Source organism: Lithobates pipiens, unplaced genomic scaffold, assembly GCF_037356315.1.
Source record: "Lithobates pipiens isolate NorthernLeopardFrog02 unplaced genomic scaffold, aLitPip1_a1.2 Scaffold_18, whole genome shotgun sequence".
NCBI classification, from domain to species: Eukaryota; Metazoa; Chordata; class Amphibia; order Anura; family Ranidae; genus Lithobates; species Lithobates pipiens.
The window spans coordinates 332,548,674-332,568,598 of NW_027507758.1; the positions used below are offsets into that span (position 1 = coordinate 332,548,674).

A 19,925-nucleotide genomic window follows, 5' to 3' on the forward strand; every position below is an offset into this window, starting at 1 on the left:
TAAATTTATGAAGAAATTATATTTTTATTGGATATGTTTTATAACAGAAAGTAGATCTGTGCAAAGAAGAGAGACTAATTCACACCATCTGTGTGTCAACTCTATGGGCCATTGCTCTACATTGGAAGTTCTCAAGGTCACCCTGTCCACAATATTAGATAGAGTTGATGGGGTCATATTCATGGAAAGGGTCCTATACACCCTACAAGATAAGGTGCAACTGTTTAATTGCAAGTGGGAGACTAGGTCCAATGGAATCAGTCCATCAGACAATCCGATCGTGTGTGGGCTAATCTGATTGTTTTTCATATAAAAAAATCAGACGGACCTAGAAATAGAACATGTTTTAAATCTGTTCGACAGACTCAATTCCTATCGGGAAAACCGTTTGTCTGTATGTTGGTCCGACGGACCAAATACAACAAAAGGGAAGCTATTGGCTACTGGCTATTGAACTTCCTTTTTTAGTCCCATCGTACGTCATCACATTCTAAATGAACGGACTTAGTCCGTTTGTGTGTGGCCAAGTCTGTTCGTTCGGAAAGTCTGTCCGAACTCTGCCGAAAGTCCATCGGGAAGACCGTTGGACCTTTTCTGCTGGAAAGACCGGTCGTGTGCATGCGGCATTAGAAGACTCATAGGCATATCCTGTTACCCTGAAATGATACAGTACGTGCTTATGTCACCATGAGTGGAAGGATCGATGCCATTGGATATATTTTTGACTTTCAATATACCTATATCTGTACAACTGTTGTTTCATATGCCCCGGAGATTTTCTGTATTGCTTCTGAGTTGTTGTTTGTTTTATGCTTTAAATCTATTTTGTGGCATATACTCCTTTTTGTATATTGCCATGATAATATGTACTTTATATGCCTTAATAAAAAGTTTGTAAACAAAATAAATAAATAACAGAAAATATTTTTTCAAACTTTTTGGTATTTTCTCGTGTATATATATATATATATATATATATATATATGAGAAAATAAAATAAAATACCAAAAAGTTTGAAAAAATATTTTCTGTTATTTATTTATTATTTTGTTTACAAACTTTTTTATATATACACAAGAAAAGAAAATATAAAATCTCTCTCCCTCTCTCTCTCTCTCTCTATATATATATATATATATATATATATATATATATATATATATATATATATATATATATATTTGTTTAAATTATATAAATGCAATTTTGTGCACAGCATCCCATGACCGCACAAGTACCAGTTAAAGTGCTGAACAGCAAAAAATAGCCTGGTCATAAAGGGGGTGAAACCTTGTGGAAGACAAGTGGTTAAATAGAATAAGCCTTTAATAGGAATTAGGAGTGAAAAGTAGGCAGCCTGGCTAAGCTGATGAACAATGTCCTCCTTCCTATGGAAGTATTGTCTTCTGAGCACTGCAGCAAACATCACAGCCCACCCCCTCTTCTCTACACCCCTCCATGATGAGCCCACCGCCCCTTCATTAACCAGACACGCCCACACACGCAACCATTGGCTGCTGTAGTGACTGGGAGGTTGAGCACCGAATGCGGCTGTAACCTGGGTAACCGCGTCACGTGTGCGCGCCGAGCTGTCATTTGGAGGAGAGGTGGCGCAGTTGTTCTCCGCCATCATCCTTGGTTTTTTTTTGTCACCCGGCTGCCCAGTCACGTCATGCCAGGATCTGCCCTCGTGTTCTAGATAGGATTAGTGGGTAGAGCTGGTCGCTGCTGTTGCTGGACCGAGGAGGCAGGATGCTGAGCACGGTGTCCGAGCTGATCAATGACACGCTGCGTCTGTACACTTGGAGCCTGAGCATCGCAGGTAAGAATGTATATGGGGGGGCCTGGGAGCTCTTCATCCTCCCCTCCGATCTTCTGTGCCCAGCCCTGATCTCTGCAGGATTCCATGTATACACCAGTGCCCATCACTGTGCTCTGATACCTGATCTCCACTCACCACTCCTTTGTCATCCCCGGACACAGAGCTGCCCTTTTCTCTTTTGTTTTAAATGAAGATGGTATCAGATGTCAGAAACACATGATTAGGCATTAACTAGGATGTGTGGAATATTCTAGACATGCAAACTCTAAGCTGCAGGACATTTGGTTGTCCTGGTTTCTTCATGGTAGGCCTTCATGCAGCATTCCCAGGGGAATTGTGCGTGTTCTGTCCGGGAGCCTTCAGGGGGGGCCACAGCCATCACTAATTCTACTTTACAGATCTATACGGCAATCAGTGTTAACTTTATGGTCACCCACTCTAACTGGTCAAGGTATGGACTCCAGTAGACCTCTGAAGGTACCAAGCCCCCATAGAAGATCCTTTATAGCAGCAAACTGTGGCTCTTTCCTGTGTCTGGCCCTTGGAGCATTATTCCTCCCACTGACGCCAATGACGGGGTACTTTTCCTCCCACTGACGCCAATGATAAAACGATATTCCTCCCATTGACACCAATGACGGGGCGCTATTCCTCCCTCTGACGCCGACGGGGAACTATTCCTCCCACCGACACCAACGACAGGGCGCTATTCCTCCCACCGACACCAACGGCAGGGCGCTATTCCTCCCACCGACACCAACGGCAGGGCGCTATTCCTCCCACCGACACCAACGGCAGGGCGCTATTCCTCCCACCGACACCAACGGCAGGGCGCTATTCCTCCCACCGACACCAACGGCAGGGCGCTATTCCTCCCACCGACACCAACGGCAGGGCGCTATTCCTCCCACCGACACCAACGGCAGGGCGCTATTCCTCCCACCGACACCAACGGCAGGGCGCTATTCCTCCCACCGACACCAACGGCAGGGCGCTATTCCTCCCACCGACACCAACGGCAGGGCGCTATTCCTCCCACCGACACCAACGGCAGGGCGCTATTCCTCCCACCGACACCAACGGCAGGGCGCTATTCCTCCCACCGACACCAAGGACAGGGCCCCATTCTTTCCACTGATATAAACGATGGAATGTTCGTTCCACTATTACCAGTGATAGGGCATTATTTCTCCTACTGACCGTGTCATTTTCTAATGTCAATATTTTTCTCCCACAGACCACCAAGTCATTGTTTGCTCTCACTAACGCTGGGGCATTTTCTACTCCCGCTGGCCACCGTCCATCCCCCCTAAAGTCTAAAGCACGGTAAAAAAGCCCTTGGTTTAGAAAGTTTGGAGACCCCAGCTTTATTGAAGATATATTTATTTTTTTAAATGACAAACATGTTTTGCACAGAGCAGCCCCTCCGCCTCTTCTGGAATCCCCCAACGGAGCTCCTGGCTCCTCCTCTTCTCCAACTGCCCCTATAGCAAGTTGATTGCTGTGGGGGCACTTGTGCATGCTTGCTCCCAAGTGTCCATAAGGACTCATTTTACAGTTAATTCAAAATGTGGCATTGGACACATTTTTTTTTAAAGTGGGCGATTGATCAGGTCCACCTGTCCATTTTTCAGGCAGACCTGATTCTTCCATAGTGCGGCGGATTTCCATCGGATTGCCCCATAGATGAGAGCGAGCTGTCAACCACCTGCTCAGCGGGGATTAGCGGAGAGATCCCCCATAGAGCAAGAGGATACTGCTTCACGGAGGTGCCCATGTGAAAGGGCTCGAAAGCATCAGTTACTACCCCATGTTGCTTTCTTGGCGCTTCAAAGCACCTCCAAAGCACCTCCAAAGCCTCCATAGAATTCTATGACAACGCTCGCTTACAGCACTTGACACTTTTGAGTGGCTTTATTCAGCTTTAGCTTCACTTTGTTTTGAAGATATTGCAGGTATGAGATATCTCAGGATGCACTGGGAAACCAACAAGAGAACCAGAAATACTTCTTCTGCAGTCACTTCCAGCTCATGTGTCTCTATTCTGGAAGTGTCTGGTGTAGATGTCACATCTGGTGTGGAGCAGCAGGAAGGTGAGTGGGATCTGGACTGGAGAGGAGCAGCTAGCAGATGACACACAAAGTGGGAACGCTATAGTGGAAGGTGATGGCGAACGGCGAGTGAGAACTTTTCGGCAGGGGACCACAGCAGGAGAAACTAGCAGATATCACACATGGTGCGCAGCATGGGAGATATATTTTGGGAGGTGAGCAGGCAATGGAGAGAGAGGAGGAACAGAAAACCAGAGGATCAGCAAAGCTGAGGGCTACTACTGAGCAAGGGTCACTACTGAGTGGGGGATCAGCAGAGCTGGGGGTTACTACTGAGTAGGGGATCAGCAGATCTGGGGGTTACTGCTGAGTGAGGGATCAGCAGATCTGGGGGTTACTGCTGAGTGAGGGATCAGCAGATCTGGGGGTTACTGCTGAGTGAGGGATCAGCAGATCTGGGGGTTACTGCTGAGTGAGGGATCAGCAGATCTGGGGGTTACTGCTGAGTGAGGGATCAGCAGATCTGGGGGTTACTGCTGAGTGAGGGATCAGCAGATCTGGGGGTTACTGCTGAGTGGGGGATCAGCAGATCTGGGGGTTACTGTTGAGTGGGGGATCAGCAGATCTGGGGGTTATGGCTGAGTGGGGGATCAGCAGATCTGGGGGTTACTATTGAGCGGGGGATTGGCAGATCTGGGGGTTACTGCTGAGAGGGGGATTGGCAGATCTGGGGGTTACTGCTGAGAGGGGGATTGGCAGATCTGGGGGTTACTGCTGAGAGGGGGATTGGCAGATCTGGGGGTTACTATTGAGCGGGGGATTGGCAGATCTGGGGGTTACTGCTGAGAGGGGGATTGGCAGATCTGGGGGTTACTGCTGAGAGGGGGATTGGCAGATCTGGGGGTTACTGCTGAGAGGGGGATTGGCAGATCTGGGGGTTACTGCTGAGAGGGGGATTGGCAGATCTGGGGGTTACTGCTGAGAGGGGGATTGGCAGATCTGGGGGTTACTGCTGAGAGGGGGATTGGCAGATCTGGGGGTTACTGCTGAGAGGGGGATTGGCAGATCTGGGGGTTACTGCTGAGAGGGGGATTGGCAGATCTGGGGGTTACTGCTGAGAGGGGGATTGGCAGATCTGGGGGTTACTGCTGAGAGGGGGATTGGCAGATCTGGGGGTTACTGCTGAGAGGGGGATTGGCAGATCTGGGGGTTACTGCTGAGAGGGGGATTGGCAGATCTGGGGGTTACTGCTGAGAGGGGGATTGGCAGATCTGGGGGTTACTGCTGAGAGGGGGATTGGCAGATCTGGGGGTTACTGCTGAGAGGGGGATTGGCAGATCTGGGGGTTACTGCTGAGAGGGGGATTGGCAGATCTGGGGGTTACTGCTGAGAGGGGGATTGGCAGATCTGGGGGTTACTGCTGAGAGGGGGATTGGCAGATCTGGGGGTTACTGCTGAGAGGGGGATTGGCAGATATGGGGGTTACTATTGAGCGGGGGATCGGCAGATCTGGGGGTTACTATTGAGCGGGGGATCGGCAGATCTGAGGGGTTACTATTGAGCGGGGGATCGGCAGATCTGGGGGGTTACTATTGAGCGGGGGATCGGCAGATCTGGGGGTTACTATTGAGCGGGGGGGATCGGCAGATCTGGGGGTTACTGCTGAGCGGGGGATCGGCAGATCTGGGGGTTACTGCTGAGCGGGGGATCGGCAGATCTGGGGGTTACTGCTGAGTGGGGGATCGGCAGATCTGGGGGTTACTACTAAGTGGGGCATCAGCAGAGCTTGGAGTACTACTGAGCAGGAGATCTGCTGAAAGAGGGTACTAATAAGTTGGGTATCTGCTGAACAGGGGTACTAATGAGCTGGGGTTCTATTGGACCCCTTTTAAAACAACTAGAAAAGGAACACATGGCATTTGCCAAGCTTCATTAAAGTTTCAAAACACATCATAAAAGCATGTTGAAGCAGTAGGTGCTTTAATATGTGTTAAAGTTGAAGCAAGTGTAAACAAGCCCTAAGACACACAGAACGGTGCTCTGCCCGGCCCCCTGCTCCCTCCTAAATGGCTGTGGTTGACAGCAGCAGGAGTCCTTTCAGCCAATGAGGAGGCAGAGACCGGGGATAGCAACTGCTTTTGTGCATATTGCTGGATTGCAATTGGGCTTCGGTAAGTATTAGGGGGAGCTGCATACTGAAGGTTTTTAACCTTCATACATAGGCTTAGTGCTTTCAGAGGTTTAGTGGAGTCCATACCTTGACTAGTTACATTGGGTGGTCATAATATTAAGGCTGATTAGTGTGTATATCTGCAATATAAATTCTTACTAGAATGTTGTTCAAGCCTTTTTGTGCCCCTTTTCAGCCTTTAGAACCACTTTAAGTTTTGTAAATTGGGAGGTGGGGCCTCCATCGATTGGGCCAGATTTTCCAGCACATCCCATGGATGCTCGATTGGATTGGGATTTGGAGAATTTGAAGGCCAAATCAACACCTCAAACTCATTGTTGTGCTCCTCAAACCATCTTTGAATTTATCAGACCAGGCTACCTTCTTTCATTGCTTTTTGGTCCAGTTCTGATACTCATGTGCCCATTGTAAGCGTTTTTGGGTGTGGACATGAGTCAGCATGGGCATCCTGACTGGTCTGCATCTACATACATACACCACAAACTGTGATGCATTGTGTGTACTGACACCTTTCTATCAGAATCAGCATTACCCTTTTCAGCAGTTTGGGCTACAGCAGTTTTTCTATTGGATCAGACTACACAGGCCAGTCTTCTCTCCCACGTGCTTCAATGAGCCTTGACAAACCAAAAAGCGTTTGCAGAGTTTTCAGCAAGCTTTGTTGAAATTTGTAAATGTTAAACACAGGTCCTAATAGGAGTGTTGATTGCCACTTTAAGGCTCCATTCACATTAGCATATCTCCAAAGTTGCATGAATTCCAGCACGACTTTGATGCAACTTTTGGAGCGACTTTGATCGACCCTTACACACTCTGGACCAAAGTTACATCAAAAATCGCACCAAAGTAGTGCAGGCACCTTTTCAAAATCACTGTCCAGCCTGGCCAATTTCTTTCCTACACGTATAAATCATAATTTTTTATGCTAGAAAATTACGCACTCAGAACCCCCAAACATTATATAATGTGTGTGTATGTGAATATGAGACCCTACAGAATGAAATGGTGATTGTTACAATTTGATATGTCACACGGTATTTCCGCAGAAATTTTGAATGCATTTTTTGGGGAAAAAAATACACTTGAGTGAATTTTAATGCAAAAAAAAAAAATATATCTATATAATAACCCAGTTTTTTGGCAAAATCTAAAAGATGATGATACGCTGAATAACATAACATGTCACGCTTTGAAATTGCACACAGTCATGGAATGGCACCAAACTTCAGTACTTAAAAATCTCCATAGGCGACGCTTTAAAATTTAAAAATGTTTACAGTTTACCCGTTTAAAGTTCGAGAGGCGTTATAGTGCTAGAATTATTACTCTTGTTATAACGTTTGCAGCAATACCCCACACGTGTGATGTGAACGCTATTTACATGTGCGGGCCCAACCGTATTCATTTGCTTCTGCGTGCGAGCACAAGGGGACTAGGGCATTTAAAAAATATATTTATATTATTATTTATTTTATTTTTACACTGTCCCTTTTATTTTTTTTATGACTTTTATTCCTATTGCAAGAAATGTAAACATCCCTTGTAATAGGAATAAGGCATGACAGTTCCTCTTTATGGAGACATCTTGGGTCAATAAGACCCCAGATATCTCTAACCTGGAAAGCATGAGATCAAAAAAAAAAAAATCGATCTCTGTTTTCCAGGGAAAAAAACTGGCAGTGTTTCCATCTGCCAGAGCTGGAAGGGACGTTTTTGTGGAGCTGCTTCTGGCCTCCTAGGGTCATGGAGAGGGTCTGGGGACCATCCGGTTCCCGACCTTCTCTATGGTAATCTGGCATGGGATCTCTGGCTTCATGATTGCACAGGTGGCGGGGGGGGGGGTTGGCGTCCCCTCCAGCTGCCTGTAAATGCAATCCAGCGGCTAAACAGCCATGGATCGGCAGGTATGGTATACTGCAGTCTTTCTCAACCTTTTCAACACAGAGGAACCCTTGAACTAGTTCTCCGGTCTCAGGGAACCCCTGCTAAAAATGAGAAATCTACAACTCATGATACATTAGTGTAATGGTCAGTGTTAATTATGGTCCTTACACTTGTGGTCATTGGGAAGAATTACCTCCTTACAGATAGTTAAAAAGAGCAATGGTGTCAGTGGGCACTTATCTGAGAGGCAGAAATTGCCCAATGCTGAAGGAACCCCTAGCAGCCTCTGGAGGAACACTAGAGTTCCATGAAACCCTGGTTGAGAATCACTGGTATACTGTGTAACATTGCATGAAAACCAGCACTAAACGTTTTGCTTTTATATTAACCCTTATGCCACGTACACACACGATCGCAATTCCTGCCAGAAAAAGACTAATGGGAGCTTTTCATCGGAAAATGCGACCGTGTGTATACTCCATCAGAATTTAGCTGTCCGAATTTCCGCCAGCCAAAAATTTATAGCATGTTCTCAATTTTCCCGACGGAAAAAATTTCTATCGGTAATTCCGATCGTGTGTATGCAATTCCGACACACCAAAAATCAGGCATGCTCAGATTCAACTACGAGACAGAAGCTATTGGTTACTGGCTATTGAACTTCCTTTCTCACGTCACCGCGTTGTAAACGATCGGAATTTGGTGTGACCGTGTGTAGGCAAGACAGCTTGAGCCGAATTCCGTCGGGAAAACCATCAGAGCTTTTTCAGACGAGAATTGCGATCATGTGTAGGCGGCATTAGTTATTGTCTCATTGTTTTATGCAGTATATTACCTCTACAACCCATTTTAAAATTAAAGTTTGTCCTTGATCAGAACTACAATAACCCACCCTCCCTGAACTAATCTACACTAAAACCCATCAACCCCAGCTGCCTACTTATGTTAGTGGGACAGCCATGGCCTGCTGCTCACCTTAAAATTCTCTTTACTGGCAGCCTGTGCCCATGGGCATGTATTGGGCAAGCATTCCAAACATCTGCTTCAGAATTGGGTCTTATTCTTGTCTATAAGGTTTTTAGATTTGTTCATGCATGCTCGGAACGTTGAGTAGTGTAGTTTTTTTATTCAAGTTAAAGCTGTAAATAAATATGTTACTTGATATCTTCACTGGTCTTTTCACAAGGCATGGAGCAGAGTCAATACTAGGAGCCCTACTCTAGGAAGGTATTCATTATTTAATATACAGTTCTATCCATTCCAGTGTGCAAGGAAGCGCTCAGTGCACTTGGAGTTTAGAAAAAAGAAATATAATGCATCTATTCATAAAGGACATTCCTATATACCCTCAGCATATTACCTGAACATACATTTAATGGCTGAAGTGTAAGTCATGTCCTTACTTGGCAAAAAATGCATTTTTTTATTTATTTTTTTACGAAACATCTTACCTTGTGTATCAGTTAGATCAACAGGTAAACCTGATGCTATGTAGCCTTAGTAATCGCCATTAAGAGAACTGTACAGCACAAATTATTTTCCCCCAATCAATATGAAATCACAAATGGGGTGAACATCATGGAAAAATAAAGGCTGGGTCCTGATAAGTCTTCTGTGATACTATAAAGTGGCTGTAAAGTCCAATTTTATTTTTTTTGTATACTAAAATAAAAAAGACGTTATTATACTTACCTGCTCTATTCAAGGGTTTTGTACAGAGCAGCCCTGAACCTCCTCTTCTGGGATCCCCCGCCAGCGCTCTCAGCTCCGTCGCTTCTCCATGTGCCACCATATGAAGCCACTTCCTATGGTAGCACACATGCAGGCTCAACTCTCGAGCTGGGCATAGACACTAACAGCATGGCTCGGGCCCCATCCCCTGCTTCCTCCTCAACTCACAGTATTTGACTGATAGCAGAGTTTAGTAAATGAGGTAAAGCTTCACTTTCCAAAAAATACCCAATCACATAAGGAAATAAAAAACAGCATTTTTGCTTTTACATGATTGGATAATGGAAGTCAGCAGAGCTCCTGATCATTAATTAAGCTCTGGAGCAACTGCACTTTGAAAAGTGGACAGTCTGTTTGCCTTAAAGTGGTTGTATACCGGCACAAACATGTCTTTTTTTTATTTATTTTTTTAAAATGTAAGACAAAAGGCATAATGAGCTAGTATGCACCACGTACTAGCTCATTTTGAAATACTTGCCTTAGAACGAGGCATCGGCAGCTGATCCGGGTCACCACCAAGGGACATTTCCCTTTAGGTGTGTCTTCCGGGTTCGCGGCTCCGGCGCTATGAGTGGCAGGAGTCGCAGTGCGCACGGAGTCTTCTTCCCGGCAGGGTCTGCCACACCTTCACAGCTGTCGTCAGTGGCTGCATGCAAAGGGAATTTTACCTAAACCACTTTAAGACCCCTTTCACACTGGAGTGGTTTTCAGGTGTTTTAGCGCTGGAAAACCGCATCCCATTCATTCCAGTGTGACTTTTCACACTGGGGTGGTACGCTTGCAGGACAGGAATAAAGTTCTGCAAGCAGCATCTTTTGGGGCGGGTTGGGATCACTGTATACAATGAAATGAATGAGCAGCACTTTCAAAGCACCTCAAAAGCACCTTAAGGGATTAAAAACTGAGTTTTTAACCCCTTTAAAAGCACCCCACTAGTGGCCGAAAAGCACCTCTTAAACAGCACTAAAGCACCGCTAAAACGAGCGGCGCTTCAACGCTAAAGCGGCCCCGGCCCCAGTGTAAAAGGGGTCTTAGTAAATCAACCCCAATGACTCAATATGCACAAGAACTCAGCTAAGCACTTGTATTGTATTTAAATGGAAACAGTCTGCTGTGTCAGTCCATTTGTCACTTGCACTTCTATCACTTGCAGGCAGAAACTTTAAAGTATAACTGATGCCGCGTACACGCGATCGGAGTGTTTGTCGGAAAAATCTTGGATGTTTTTTTCCGACAGAAATCCGCTCAAGCTTGGCTTGCATATACACGGTCACACAAAAGTTCTCTGAACTTTTGACCGTCAAGAACGCGGTGACGTACAACACTACAAAGAGCCGAGAAAATTAAGTTCAATGCTTCCGAGCATGCGTGGAATTGTTTCCTGGATTTTTGCACATCAAATTGCCACAGGCGATCGGAATTTCTGATCAGAACTTTTTCTGTCAGAAAAATAGAGAATCTGCTTTCAATTTTTTGCTGGCGGGAATTCCAAAAGTCCGATGGAGCATACATATGATTGCATTTTCCGACCAAAAGCTCTCATCGGACTTTTGCTGGCGGAATTTCCGATTGTGTGTACGGGGCATAAGCCCAGGTTCACACTGAGCTGCGGGAATGAAGCCGTGCGAGTTCAGCTGAACTTGCACTTACCACAAAGTTGTAGGTTTTCACTGAAAATGCTGCATGTCCTGACCTGAAAATTTGTGTTGTCTACAAACGTAGCACAGACTCGTAGGTAATCCCTTAGGGGGTCTGTTTATAAATGTTTTCACACAAGAGTCCCACAACTTTCACCCAACAGTTGCACATTTTTATAGTTTGATTCAATTTAAGAAAAAAATTGAATCCTTGTCAATGTTGTATATATTTTGTGTGGAAACATTTATCAATAGACCCCTGAGAATTTGTTTAGGCAGCCATTTTTAGCATCATTTAAACCTTACTTTAGTTGGGTTGTTCTCAGCATGGCCACAAGCAAAGTACACAGTATACTGTTTACAAATCGGAGGTAGAAAACCTGTACTGCTTCACAATGGTTAACAATGGAACTTTATTTTTTATGGCACAAGCCTCTGTAGGAGGACCAGAACAAGCCTAGGATGAGGGAAGTCAGCTGAAGGTCAATTGGAATTGATTGAATAGTAGTTGCTGGTACGTGTGATGCGAGATGACGATTGGATGCAAGGTGGAGGGCTTTACCTAAAACTATGTGCTTAGAGGCACTTGCATTTTGTTAAAATAACTCCAAAACTAAAAAAAAAAAAAAAAAAAAAAAAAAAACCTGTTGGCTTTTTAACCACTTTCAGACCGGACCATTTTGCTGGCTTAAGACCAGACCACTTTTTGCGATTCGGCACTGCTTTGCTTTAACTGACAATTGCGCGGTCGTGCGACATGACTCCCAAACAAAATTGACGTCCTTTTTTTCACATAAATAGAGCTTTCTTTTGGTGGTATTTGATCACCCCTGCGTTTTGTATTTTTTGTGCTATAAACAAAAATAGAACGACAATTGTGAAAGAAAAACGCATTATTTCTTACTTTTTGTTATAATAAATATCCCCCAAAAATATATAAAAAAATAATTTTCCCTCAGTTTAGGCCGATATGTATTTTTCTACATATTTTTGGTAAAAAAAATTGCAATAAGCGATTATTGATTGGTTTGCCCAAAAGTTATAGCGTATACAAAATAGGGGATAGTTTTATGGCATTTTTATTAATAATTTTTTTTTTACTAGTAATGGCGGCGATCAACGATTTTTTTTTTTATTGTGACTGCGACATTTTGGCGGACACATCTGACATTCTTGACACATTTTTGGGACCATTGTCATTTATACAGCAATCACTGCTATACAAATGCACTGATTCCTGTGTAAATGACACTGTCAGTTAAGGGGTTAACCACTAGGGGCAATGTAGGGGTTAAGTGTTCCTAGGGGTGTGTTACTAACTGTGGGGGGCTGGGCTTTGTGTTAGTGAACACTGATCTCTGCTCCAATCACATGGAGAAGAGATCAGCGTCGCTTGTTGCTAGGCAGAACGGGGAGATGCTGTTTACAACGGCATCTCCCCGTTCAGCCGCCCTGTGAGACGATCGCGGGTATCCCCGCAGCAATCGAGTCCGTGGGACCAGCGACCGAACTCACAGGGGTCCCGACCGGCACGCGAGCGCACCACTGGTGGCACACGCGTGATGGCAGGTACGCCAATATGCCTGCCCATGCCATTCTGCCGACGTACATCGTCGTGCGCCGATCAGGAACTGGTTAAAGTTACCACATTGTCTAGCTTTCCTTTACTCATCCAGAGTCATAAAATAACATACTGAGTTTGATTTACAAAAACTGGAGAGTACAAAATCTGGTGCAATCGGCTTCTAATTTCAGCTTGTTCAAAAAAAAAAATGGAAGCTGATTAGTTTCTTTGCAAAGCTGCACCAGATTTTGCACTCTCCAGTGTTCGTGAATCAACCCTACTGTATTTAATTCTGGCAGATTGCTGATTCCTTTTTTTTAACTTCAGTCCGGATTGTATCCTAACCCTTGCACCGAAATTGCCCTTATTAAAGCTGCCAATGGTCTTCTGACTACAAAATGTGAAGTCCCCTATGCCTCTTCTCCTTGATCTGTCTTTAGACCAATCCTCATGTTCAGAAGATCCAGACACGTACATTGATAAAATATGCAAATCTTCTGTGAAGGTCATGCTCTGTTCTGCCCTTTCCTTTACTTTCCACTCTTCATTTGGTCATTGATGGTGCCCAAGCTTGATTTTTACAGAATGTGTTGAGTTTTTCACATACCTTCGTATTCTCTGGATCTACTAATCATTTAGTACAGCAATCTCCAAAATGTGGTGTGAGGGCCAGATGCACCCTTTTGCCTGCCTTTATTTGGCTTGGGGCACTATTCCATCCACTGACACCATCTAAAGGGCACAATTCCTCTCACTGACACCAACGATGGGGCACAATTCCTCTCACTGGATGCCAGAACACGTTCTACTCCCGCTGGCCCCTTTATAGTCTGAAGGACAGTCAACTGGCCCTTTGTTTAGGAAGTTTGGATACCGCTGATTTAGGACATATGGTTTTCAATAAAATCAACCTCTCCTTAAAAAGACCCTGTCATAAAATAAGCTGGTGCAACCGACTCTAATGTCTTTTTTTTTTTTTTGTATGGCCAAATTCCAGGCCATTTTGACAGGCATAGTTAGTCAGGACTTTCTCTCCTGTTGTGCAGTTTACCATAAAAATAAAATGGCTATGCAATTCTATGTAGCAGTCATTTGAAAATGAAGTATTTGTGACAGGGTGGATTTGATTTAAATCCCTAGTAAAAAGGCTTGATTTAAATCAACTCGCATTAAATCATCATTTTTAAAGAGCAACTGTCTTCTCTTGTCCCACAGCGGCTCCTCCTATGACCCGCAGTTGACTCACCGACAGTCCCATTCACTTTAATGGGATGGCTGGTGATGCGGCAGTGACGCAACAAGGTGAGGGACGTGGTGGCAGCAGGTGAGTGGATGCCCGCTAACAGGCGCTGCCATGATGGATCTGAAATGACAGGTGCTCTTTAAATGTAAGGACTCATTCTTGCTGGTAGTTGGAATATTTAATACTTGCAAACAAAATGAAGATTTCCTATTTAGAATAATAAGCTGTCATGTTAGTAAAACAGTGATATCAGAACAAATTCAATCATACAGTTTGTAGTGTACATAAATTTGCAAAACAGTGGGATAAAGGAATATTCCAAAAGTTTATTTTATCTCATGGTTACTGTGCCATTGTGTGAGTGCATGTTATCTCAGCTTGAAAAGTTTGGATTCATTTGAATGAGTTTACCAAAAATGTAAATATTGCAGAATATACAGCATCATGCTATCTTTAGATAGATTTTACCCCAAAAGCATTTTATTAAAATAAATTTGATAAAAAAAAGAAAATCTGATTTAAACAATTTTTTTTAAATCATTGATTTATATACACCCTAATTTGTGATTAGATTTCCTATTTCTGTGTCCTGTGCATTTCCATTTCTGTAGGCACAATATGTGTATCTAGCATAGATCAGGGCAATTTTTTTTTTTTTGTTTTTCTTTTCTTCTGTTGGAGTAAGCCTCTAGATGTGAATGCAGCCTAATGCCGCGTACACACGTAGCAGACTATTCTGCGGACTTAGTCTGGCGGACTTTCCGCTGGACTTTACGAACGAGCTACCTGCCCACGCAAGGCACTTTTGCGGCAGACTAATATGGAGTACTAAGTCCGCCGTACTTTTGAAATTAACGGACTCTGCCACACACGTGGAGGAAAGTCTGCTAATTTTGAGCGCGTCTCCAGGATGCCGGGGCCAGTGAAGGAGGTGTTGCTGGCCTCGTCACCTGGTATGGACTCCCTACGCTGAAAGATCGGCGTGGGGGTCCCCCCTAGGTCCATATCAGACCCTTATCCGAACGCGCTACCCGGCCGGCCAGGAAAGGGGGTGGGGGCGAGCAAACGCCCCTCCCCCCGGGCCGTACCAGGCCGCGTGCCCTCAACATGGGGGGGTGCCTTGGGGAAGGGGTGGCCGCGCGGCCCCCCCACCCCAAATCACCTTGTCCCCATGTTGATGAGGACAAGGGCTTCTTCCCGACAACCCTGGCTCGCTCGTCCCCCCACCCCATTTCCTGGCGGCCAGGTAGCGTGCTCGGATAAGAGTCTAATATGGACCTAGGGGGGACCCCCATGCCGATTTCTCGGCGTAGGTATTCCCCTTTATGTGCATACCAGGTGACAGGGCCAGCGACGCCTTCTTCGTTGGCCCCGGCTACCTGGAGACACGCTCAAAATGAGCGGACTTTTCTCCGGGCGGGAAAAGTCCGTTCATTTCAAAAGTACGGCGGACTGGCACACACACGGCCGTATTGTCTGCCGAAAAGCGAGTCTGGCGGACAGATTGGAGTGCAAAAATACTTTCTTAGTCCGCCGGACTTTTGGGTAAAAAAAGTCAGCCGGAGCCCACACACGGGGATGTCCGCCGGACTTTTCCACCAGATTGTTTGATCGTGTGTATGAGGCATTAGTGGATTTTTAACGCATTTAATTGAAATGTCTTAGGCCTCTTGCACATGGACACCTTAAAATGGAGCCAATTTTTTTATTGGGCCTGTACAGACAGGCACATGAACTTGCACTGTGTATAGTTCCGTATTTTTTTTTACAAAAATCTGCATTAGTGGACAGTATTTTACACACATTTGTGCGCAAATACACACGTATGACACAATCCAAGACCATCTAAAACTATTTCCACGTGTATGCATACATGTACAAACGTATGTATACATGCATTTATTACACAGCCCATCCTTGTTTTTTACGCAGGAATTTTCAGCCAGGAATCTGATGTCCATACATCATTACTGTGTGCAAGCAAGTGGGTTATAACAACACAAATATTTTTCTAATGCTGTAGTGATAAACATTACTCTCATAAGCTGTGCCTGCAGGAAAGCCATCATTTGAAGCAGTTGGGGACACTTTAGATTGGTATGTTAAGACCTGAAAATGTTCCTTTAGGTCACAGATAATGTCATCACAAAGATTTCCTGTGGGAAATCAAATCTTGCCTTTTACCACAAGCAATAAGAGAAATGCGTATTGATTTTGCTTAACTTATGGACCTTGGAGAATGTAGATTGCTGTATTGTGCTGTAGATGGTAAAAGAAAGTTGCTGCTTCTTGACCACATGCACAGATGTGTTTTAATGGTATGGATACAGTATCCTAGAAAATCATTTATTCTTAATAAAAATTGTATGTGCATATTTATGTGTACAGCAACTAAAACCACACCCACAAACCAAAACTGTTACAACCTTGTGATACTGGTCTCATCAGTATTAATTTACCACACACACACTATAAAACATAAAGCAGGACTTACAACAGGAGGAGCGGACATTTGGAAAATTCCTTCTGTTGCAAGCCCTGCCTAGTGCACCTACTGTCTGCTTCATATTTTTTTCATGGTCTGTACCTGGGCCTATATCCCTACAAGTATGTATGGTTGTCCGCCTCTACAATAAAGAAAAAAATATATATATATATTATAATTTTTTTTTTTTTATAAATACAGTTGTGCTCATAAGTTTACATACCCTGCCAGAATTTATGATTTCTTGGCCATTATCCAGAGAATATGAATGCAAAAAAATTTCTTTCACTCATGGTTAGTGTTTGACTGAAGTAATTTATTATCAATCAACTGTGTTTACTCTTTTTTTTTTTTTTTTAAATCAGAATAAAAAAAACTACCCAAATGACCCTGATCAAAAGTTTACATATGCCAGTTCTTAATACCACTTATTGCCCCCTTTAACATCAATTACAGCTTGAAGTCTTTTGTAGTATTTTTGGATGAGGCTCTTTATCTTCTCAGATGGTAAAGCTGCCCATTCCTCTTAGCAAAAAAGTTCCTGTAAATTCTTGGGCTGTCTTGCATGAATTGCACGTTTGAGATCTCCCCAAGAGTGGTTCAATGATATTGACCACTCCAGAACCTTCGCTTTATTCTGCTGTATCCAATGACACATCGACTTGGCCTTGTGTCTTGGTTCATTGTCATGTTGGAATGTCCAAATTCGTCCCATGCGCAGCTTCTTGGCTGATAAATGCAAATGTTCCTGTGGTATTTTTTGATAACATACTGCATTAACCACTTCCCGACCAGCGCACGACGATGTACGTCGATAGAATGGCACGGGCAGGCATATTGGCGTACAGGTACGTCCAATATTCAATGCCGCCCTGCCATCAGGAGCGCGCCGGCGGCGGCGTGCTCCCGCGCTGGTCGGGACCCCCGTGAGTCCGGTCGCGGGCATCCCCGCGATCGTCTCACGGAGCGGCCGAATGGAGCAAATGCCGAGTAAACAGCATTTCTCCATTCTGCCTAGCAACTAGTGACGCTGATCTCTGCTCCATGTGATTGGAGCAGAGATCAGTGTTCACTAAATGAAAGCCCAACCCCCCACAGTTAGTAACACACCCCTAGGAACACTTAACCCCTACACTGCCACCCCCTGGTTAACCCCTTCACTGCCAGTGTCATTTACACAGGAATCACTGCATTTATATACAATATATATATATAAAAGTGTTTGCCCCTTCCTCATTTCCTGTTCCTTTGCATGTTTGTCACACTTAAGTGTTTCGGAACATCAAACCAATTTAAACAATAGTCAAGGACAACACAAGTAAACACAAAATGCAATTTGTAAATGAAGGTGTTTATTATTAAAGGTGAAAAAAAAATCCAAACCATCATGGCCCTGTGTGAAAAAGTGATTGCCCCCCTTGTTAAAACATACTATAACTGTGGTTGTCCACACCTGAGTTCAATTTCTCTAGCCACACCCAGGCCTGATTATTGCCACACTTGTTCACAATCAAGGCATCACTTAAATAGGAGCTGCTTGACACAGTAAGGTCCACCAGAAAATCCTTAAGGCTGGGTTTACACTGCTGCGGGGGGAGATCCGGATGTGATTCGCACCGCTAATCACATCCGATCTCCGTAGCGATGCGAGTTCAGCCATACAGATAGTATGGCGGAATTTGCATCGCTCCCGCAGCAAACTCGCACGGGACCCTTTTTTTGGTCCGCAACAGAATCGGATCGCATGGGGGTTCACACCATGCGATCCGATTCCTGTGCGAGTCGGCAGATCGCACTGCGATATGCGGACGGATCTGGGGGTTTCATTAACATATCATTGACACTCCCAGCCGTCCGCATAGGGCAGTGTGAACTGCCGGCGGGAGTAATGCGATGCGGGAAAACGCCGCGGATTCGCGGCGTTCCCGCATCGCAGCGGTGTGAACCCGGCCTTAAAGCTACACATCATGCCGAGACCCAAAGAAATTCAGGAACAATTGAGAAAGAAAGTAATTGAGATCTATCAGTCTGGAAAGGGTTATAAAGCCATTTCCAAAGCTTTGGGAATCCAGCGAACCACAGTGAGAGCCATTATCCACAAATGGCGAAGACATGGAACAGTGGTGAACCTTCCCAGGAGTGGCCGGCCGCCCAAAATTACCCCAAGAGCGCAGCGACGACTCATCCAAGAGGTCACAAAAGACCCCACAACAACGTCCAAGGAACTGCAGGCCTCACTTGCCTCAGTTAAGGTCAGCGTTCATGCCTCCACCATCAGGAAAAGACTGGGCAAAAATGGCCTGCATGGCAGAGTTCCAAGGAGAAAACCACTGCTGAGCAAAAAGAACATCAAAGCTCGTCTCAATTTCTCCACAACACATCTTGATGATCCCCAAGACTTTTGGGACAACATTCTGTGGACCGATGAGACAAAAGTGGAACTCTTTGGAAGGTGTGTGTCCAAGTATATCTGGCGTAGAAGGAACACTGCATTTCATAAAAAGAACATTATACCAACAGTAAAATATGGTGGTGGTAGTGTGATGGTCTGGGGCTGTTTTGCTGCTTCAGGACCTGGAAGACTTGCCGTGATAAAAGGAACTATGAATTCTGCTGTCTACCAAGAGATCCTGAAGGAGAATGTCCGACCATCTGTTCGTGTACTCAAGCTGAAACGAACTTGGGTTCTGCAGCAGGACAATGATCCTAAACACACCAGCAAGTCCACCACCGAATGGCTGAAGAAAAACAAAATGAAGACTTTGGAGTGGCCTAGCCAAAGTCCTGACCTGAATCCTATTGAGATGTTGTGGTATGACCTTAAAAAGGCCGTTCATGCTCGAAAACCCTCTAATGTAACTGAATTAGGACAATTCTGCAAAGATGAGTGGGCCAAAATTCCTCCAGGACGCTGTAAAAGCCTCATTGCACGTTATCGCAAACGCTTGGTTGCAGTTGTTGCTGCTAAGGGTGGCCCAACCAGTTATTAGGTTTAGGGGGCAATCACTTTTTCACACAGGGCCATGATGGTTTGGATTTTTTTTCACCTTTAATAATAAACACCTTCATTTACAAATTGCATTTTGTGTTTACTTGTGTTGTCCTTGACTATTGTTTAAATTGGTTTGATGTTCCGAAACACTTAAGTGTGACAAACATGCAAAGGAACAGGAAATGAGGAAGGGGGCAAACACTTTTTCACACCACTGTAGCAGTGATTACTGTATAAATGACAATGGTCCCAAAAATGTGTCAAAAATGTCCGATGGGTCCCCCACAATGTCGCAGTCACAATAAAAATCGCTAATCGCCACCAT

At 44.7% G+C, this 19,925-nt stretch overlaps 1 protein-coding gene across 1 annotated transcript in view; it reads left to right on the forward strand.

The window, feature by feature from the left end:
* Nucleotides 1-1,550: 1,550 nt before the first annotated feature.
* The window catches only part of ELOVL4 (ELOVL fatty acid elongase 4), a 50,390-nt gene continuing 32,015 nt past the window's right edge, over nucleotides 1,551-19,925 (forward strand). Inside the window, exon 1 of the mRNA XM_077487338.1 lies at nucleotides 1,551-1,822. Within this exon, the coding sequence (XP_077343464.1) occupies nucleotides 1,753-1,822 (70 nt within the window). The 5' untranslated portion in view covers nucleotides 1,551-1,752. The remainder of the gene's footprint in view (nucleotides 1,823-19,925) is intronic.